This window comes from Schistocerca serialis, chromosome 5, assembly GCF_023864345.2.
Source record: "Schistocerca serialis cubense isolate TAMUIC-IGC-003099 chromosome 5, iqSchSeri2.2, whole genome shotgun sequence".
Taxonomy (NCBI): Eukaryota; Metazoa; Arthropoda; class Insecta; order Orthoptera; family Acrididae; genus Schistocerca; species Schistocerca serialis.
The window spans coordinates 571785219-571792776 of record NC_064642.1 but is presented as its reverse complement, the minus strand read 5'-3'; the positions used below and the strand labels follow the sequence as shown (position 1 = coordinate 571792776).

General features: G+C 36.0%; 1 protein-coding gene across 1 annotated transcript in view; it reads right to left on the bottom strand.

Moving 5' to 3' along the window:
- Nucleotides 1–1167: 1167 nt before the first annotated feature.
- Nucleotides 1168–7558, bottom strand: part of LOC126482095 (dynein axonemal heavy chain 12-like) — a 60340-nt gene continuing 53949 nt past the window's right edge. The window contains exon 3 of the mRNA XM_050106071.1: nt 1168–1373. Within this exon, the coding sequence (XP_049962028.1) occupies nt 1168–1373 (206 nt within the window). The remainder of the gene's footprint in view (nt 1374–7558) is intronic.

Below are 7558 nucleotides of genomic sequence, written 5' to 3'. Positions count from 1 at the left end.
CTGGACTCATAATTAATGTAAAGTGTTCTTGTGAAATGTCTTCAGTAAATGAAATGTGTTCAATAAATGAGAAGTGTACCATGTCTCATCACATATGCCTCATGAATTGTTGTACTGTATGTGATAAGACTCACTTCAAGTAACTGTTAGTCATTCCTTGATTTACTTCACTCACAGGTGGAGTGAGAGTAATGTTTCCATATGTCCCCTAAGCTCTGCCATCTTGCACTTATATCCTGATATTAAATATACAACTCAGGAAATAGTATTGTTTCCCACCCTATCATTAACACTCATTCTCTAAATTCACTCAAAAGTATGTCAACATTTTTCCTTTGCTCCATGAATTAATATTTAATTTCTCCGAGCACTTTGGTAACATTATCATGCACTCTAATGTAACGGATTATTACGTAGATGCAGTATTTCTTTTAGATATTCCTAGTCACACTTGTGATGATTTCCAACAATAAAATATGAAGAACAAATCACAGCAGAATTCCGAATGTACTTTTATAATTTCTTCCAATTTCCAACATTACCAAATAATTTGTGTTTATTGGGCTACATAACTATGTTTCAGCAGTTCACAAGTACTTTATATATGTAACAGAATTGAAAGATTTACAAATGATGCTGTAATTGTGCACTATTGAATCATTTTCATATTTCTCAAATACATACTGTTTCAAAGCAGGCTCCAGTTATTAGTTTTACCTCTCTTGATAAACATAATGGAAAAGATAACAGATATAGTCATTTATATTTTAACAGAATTAGTTCTATCTGTTCTCCATATGATGGTTCCTAACAGAACAGTGTCTTTGAAACGTCACACAATGAGCTGTCTGGTGACCATGTAATCCTGATGTCAGTAAGTGAAATACATTAACAATTTTTCTGAGTTTGTATTAAAAAAATTGGTTAGTGTCAGTTCTACTGGATCCAAACATTTGTTTCTTAAAATTTTCAAGTTTTCAGATAATATGGGGTATAGCATGCTTTCTCTATCAGCTAAGGTATCCTGATAATTATGGTAATGATGGTGAAAATGGATACAAATCTAAATTTTTTTAAAAATATTTCACAGCCTACTTATTGTAATAGGCATGTACTGTGTCTGTCATGAGGAATAATGACTGTTTTTGTTAGTTATATGGTTTCTGCTTACCTCACGGAATCCATAGTTGGTATTAGAGTCTGTTGGAGGCTAATTCTTTCCTTGATTTCTGCTGTTCTGACAACTTCACTCCAATAATTCCATGCTCCTTTGCCTTTAAATGTGTATACTAGATCAATTAATAATCCTTCCTTTGGTATTGATATGTCAACTATCTCCAGAGACCTTGGAACTGGGTGATCACTTTCCAATCCTATACAGGAAAGTGTTTGTTTAAGACATGTATTTCGCGTACGGTAGTGAGAAAAGTCTGCAATTGCTATTGACAGTTTTAATCTTTCACACAGAAAAGAATTATTCTACAAATTTCAGCACTTATTCTATGGAGGACAAAAGAGAAGCATCAGTTTGCTAATTATCAAACACTGAGCTGTTTTTCTGATGAACTTAAAAGTGTGCAGCAGATATCAAATCTTCCCTAGCTTCGATAACTTTTCACTCAGTGTCTTATTCAAAAGAATGAGCCAGGAAACAAATAGAGAAAAATCAGAAAAAAGGAGAAAATGTAACACAGTTGATGGGGGAGGGGGGATGCACACTAGTCCCTTAGTCACAGAACTAGTGCAGGAAAAAGATCAAAAGTAACACTAATACTCATAGTGCATCTACATTCCGTTCTCATACATAAATTTATGCTAGGGGCTTAAGATGAACTTATATATACTGCAAATAGTTATTAAGGTTTGTTTTATATTAAAATGTAGGTGATGATGGCTTTTACACATGTATTAAAGTGTTTTCACATATGTCACAAAAAGATTGCAAAAGAAACACAATTATTACTTCCAAAGATATGTGTTACATGCCTGTGTGCTTGACATGAATAATGTAATCTTTAGTCAAGGACACAGCCAAAGAGGCAAAGAGGGGGGGGGGGGGGCAGGGGAGGGGGGGGGGGCAGGGGTTCCGGACCCTCCCTTATCACCTAGATGAAATTGCACACGAGTTAGCTCCTGTGTACTGAAATTGAAAAACATTTCGATTTTCAGTCATACAGTGAAAAAGGGATATGCACTATCAACTATACATCCATAGCACTACTGGTTATTGCCCATCTCTATTTTTACTAACAGCAGTTGCTGGCCTTGCTTGAGTTCAGTAGTTGTTTTGTTAATCAGTTCAGTTCTTACCTGCAGTTGAGTTTAATATAAGTGCTACCATTTATTTTGTTGTGTTATGTACTGTCAAGATATTTTCTATTATGGATGTATTTCTAAAAAGAAAGGAGAGGAAATCTGATTCTGATTCTTCGACTAGCATTAAGGTAAGTTAAAAACATGTAGGCACTACTATAATAGCCTAATTACATATCTACAGCAGTTTAATGTCAGCACTGGTGACATTATTTGGAGGCTGGTAGAACTCTGTGGTTGCCATATCTCAGTATTTCACAAGGCGTTGGAGAGGTAAATATCATTAAAAATAACATTAGATTAAAATCAGTGTATAAAAGTACACTTGGATTCATCTGAGCCAGCCAAAAATTGTGTTGACCAACAAAAATATCACTTAAGTGGTGATTAAATTGTTCAATATTCTATTATTAATAGCCTAAATGGCAAAATATTGCCCAATTTGTTCACAAGAGCGGTACTCAGTTATGAAAAACAGTTCCAATATGGAATGTGGAATGATGGGGAGGAGTTTGTGGAATGGGGGAGGGGTATGTGGCGACAGCACATTCTATAGTTTGATCATTTATAAAAGATTTTCTCAGCGGGCTGCTTGAATTTGTCTGAGCTGACTACACACTGCATTCCTCCCTTGTCCTTTCATTCAGGATCTGTTTACACTTTTGTAATACTATAATAATTGAAGCTAGCTATTCGATGCATAATTAAATCTTAATATATGTTTGCTTTCATGTATTATCAAATGACTAAACATGCACTAGGAAAAAACATGTCAGAATTCAAATATTTGTTGTGATGCATTTTACTTTATTTTCAAACAATGTACAAAAACCACTTTTTTCAAATTCTCCACTGCTTTGAGGTAGTCTGGTGAGCTAGGAATCTCTGGATTAGGGAGGAGAGATGGTGCAACCCATCTGCCAGCAATCTTGAAAATGGTTTTCTGTGGTTTCCCATTTTTAATTTAGGTGAACACCAGGATTGGTCCCTTATTATAGGCCACAGCCAGTTCCTTCTGAAATATTTCTTACCTGAGAGACTCCAATTCCTTTGAAGATGCAGCCCTTCTGCTTAAATGGACATCGGTGAATCGAAGGCATGCCGAGCATCTCTTTGGAGTCTCCCAGTATTGATAGGCCATGCCATGTGATAAATAATAATCCAAATTCTCCTCATTTAGTCTCATCCATTTGTCTGCTGTGACATTCTTTGATGCAAAACATGATCTTTCTTACATTGCAAGAACTGAGAGATGCATACTTAAATGCGGAAATCTGGTAAAGAGTAAGGCTGAATAATTCCTGATTCTTTGCATCTTAGCCATTAAAAATTATTCTGTCTTCTCTGTTGAACACAGGTATCTTTATTCCAAAAGCCTTGTTGGAAATAATCACAGTGTCCCAAAAAAATTAGCACTTGTACATTCCTGATCACTTCCTCAGCTCAAATCCAGATTGAAAGAAGAAGAGTGTAAAATGACCTCGGAAGGTGAAGGGAGATTGGACCATGACTGCTTCTTACTGTTTCACTAAATGCAACACTCCTAAGTAATCAAATTATATCTCCGATTGGTGAAAACTCTAAGATTATTTTGGAATAAAGTGGTTTATCGTTCTTTAAGGAATGTTTCAGAATAAATGAAAAACATGAGACTTCTTAAGGTGCACTTTAACATATTGGATCCCATCCCCCCAATTGACAAAATACTGGCTACATCCTAGCTTTACTCAATAGAAGTTGTCTGGGTGGATGTGTATAATGATGCATTTGTACATAGCTTTGGCCAGCAATGTAAAACAATGCATTATGTCATACAAAGGGAATGTAGACTACAATGAAATACACACAGATTTGATAATGAAATTTACCTAAAGTCATGATGTTAAATTCCAAAATATTTCATACATAATTACAAACTAAACTGACTGTTCAGTTTCAAAGAGTGGTTTGATGTAGTTCTCTATGCTACACCACCCAACAAAAGTCAGCTCATCTCTGCGTAAGTACTGCAACATGTAATGGTTAACTTTAGCCAAGGCTTGATTGCCACCTATAATCGCACCCGCCCTCCACACACACACACACACACACACACACACACACACACACACACACACACAGGCGCGCGCGCACGCGCACACACACTCCCTCTCTCTCTCTCTCTCTCTCTCTCTCTCTCTCTTACCAGTTTAACAATTCCTAAATGCTTTAATTCATCATACTGTAAATGCCTTACACATTCTTCATCCTAGTTATTCAGCCACTCTTTCTTTGTGAAATTCACAATGTAAGTAATACTAGTAAATATATTACACATACAACTCCTCTCCAGCACTGAAATATTTGCAACTAGCAGAAACTAGCAATCTGCATCTTAAACTTGAACCATAACAGAAAACCCTGGCATGTAGCTGAATGAGCATGCAATGACAGACCCATATGTGTCATGTAAGCTCAGTTTAACGCAATACCCAGCCACACTAGAACCATTATTGCTGCAGAGATACCAGTTCTGCCTACTACATTTTACACTCTGTATCTCACAGAATCAACCTCAAATTTACTAACATTTCCTTCATACGAGACTGTTTATGAACAATAATAAATTGTCATTATTTGTTACCCTACATAATGTTGTAATTTTAATTATCAGTACTTTATGCAAAACAGCATTACAGTTACAAGGAATGTATGTCTCTGAATACAAATATGCTGATGAACTGTAAAAAGAGCAACTAATACTCATGTATAAATCATCCCAATTAGTCTACGGTAAGAACTGTATAACAATTCAGTTTTTGTTCTTATTCTACAGAGAAAGTGAAGTTTTACCACCTCCTGCAGGACTATTCTCAGACTTTTGGGTGCCAATATCTCTGTCCTAAACTTAAAGGATTAATTCAGTTGTTATCTTTCATGGATAGCTTCTGAGTCATGTTAACCACCCCACATCAATAGTCAGCCCACAGGAAAAGTGATTGTTTTGGAATGAAAGTTAGTGCATGTGTTAATTCAGGGTATTGACTATTTCCATTCCAGCATTCATCCAGATTCATCCAGCCAATTCAGCATGAAGGATTAACAAACGTACTAACTCAATAAAGAAAGAAAATAACCAATTTTTAATTTGGTAATTACTGTTCCACATTCTGTGTTATATTCTTCAAATCAATAATAGATTCTACTACACACTTTTAAATGTAGCTAATGTGTTAATCCAGGGTATAAGCTAATTCCATTCCAGATTTCTTCCAAATTCGCCCAGATGTTTTGGCATGACGGAGTAACAAACTTGCACAAAAACTCTCACATTTATAAGACATATAATGCCTGCTGCTCATGTTGGCTAGAATCCCAACATGAGAATCAGAGTATGGGGTCAACGAGTTCAGGATGACCATGCTCAATTCCATGCAGGATCTCAACAGCCTCATAAAGCTAGCGGAAGAACAACCAAACAGTTTGTTGTGACCTTGAAGGACTGTGCAGACACATCACATTGTGACCTTGAAGGACTGTGCAGCCACATCACAGACCTTGAGTCAGGAAACAGGCCTGTTTGCAGCAAGACCAGAATCCACACAGACCATGTAATGATGTCTGGAGGTCCAGTGACTGTCAGCATAGCATCTACTGTTGAGGCTCCCCTTGACGTGGCAGCAGAAAGAGGTTTGCCAATGGCAGTGCACTCGACACATTTCTGGCTGTTAATTCTAGTGGCTGTGTCTTAGCTTCCAAGCCTCCATGACATATGCAAGATGCATCCTGGCCTTGCTGTTCTGACTCATCTTGATACAATGATACAGTTGCCCTGGTCCTCCAAATATCTCAATGCAATACATATGGTCATGGCTAATTGATAGTCTGGCTCACTACCACACACCAACAACTATGATGAATTCTGGGACTGAACCGAAGCATCATAGTATGACTAATCCATATATGTGATCAAAGATCAGTCAGACTCAATACCCAGCATGTTTAAAGCTATTGTTGCTGCCAGAATTTGTAGCTGTGTGTCAAAATGCTGCACTGAGTAAGCCACCAAATTACCTACAAATTTTATCAAAAGTTCTTCATAATATACTGAAAACACGCGGTAAGTAATATTTCATCATTTTCTATCTTTCTTGGTATTTTAATTTTAATATTTATTTATTTGTCATTAACCAAAGTAGACAATTTTAAATTTCCAGTTTTACATCAGGTTTAATATTTTACTACCCTGTCACCAGAAATTTGCTTAGTACTGTCATATTGATGTGGCACACTTGGAACTGGTAAGGAGGACTGTATACACTCTGTTATATGATTCTGTAGTTTTTTGCAGGCACTTCACAGTTTCAGGAATAAAAAATATTTTTTTTAATTTCCTTCTGTAATGGATCATATTATTTTTTCTTTCTTTTTTTTTCTTCATTCTCTGCTTTTTATACACATAAAGCCAGACATGAATTAACAAATTTCTTTGTGCCAAAGATAATGTTTTCATACAAAAAAGGGAAGAATACATCCTTCAGCTGATTAATTTCTGTATGTTTACCTGTTTGTTTCTATAAGTGGTAACGGGTGGACATATGACTATCTCTGCCATGCCAATTTTGTTTGAAAATGTGTACTCCAACCGCATATTAAAAAGTGTTATAAAAGTTATCATGAATGCAAATTTTTTCATATATATATTTATGCCAATTACAGTCATCTGTTCATCATTTTGCCTGCACCGAGAATCCTTCATCATGAGGTTTGAAGCAGACAAGAGGAATTTGCATGAGCAGCAGAGGGGCGATCTGGTAACAGCATTGTCATAATCAGCTCTATGCCCAATGAAACTAATGAGAACAAGTACATAACTTTATATGATTAGTATTGATCTTAAATGTATAGCCCTTGAAGTCTGTTGCTATTAGTACCAGTTAATGTTCACCCAGGATATGTGTACCATCCATATTCTTTCAATTATTCTCTCCAATTAAGTTTTTTGCTTATTCAAGCAGCAAATTATTAATGAGTTTCCATTACATTATTTGCCCCCCCATTCATATGACACTATTCAATGGCAACGGTTTAAAGGAGGGTGCCGAGCAGAATATGAACAGATCTTTCAATTGTTGAGATAAAAAAAATGAGATAAATCATTTATTTTGAAAAAAACATTGAATGAGCAAATTAAAATTAAAATTCTGCCTACATACAAGATGTGCCGGAATGCTGATTTCAGCAGTTAATGTAGGAAGCTCCTACG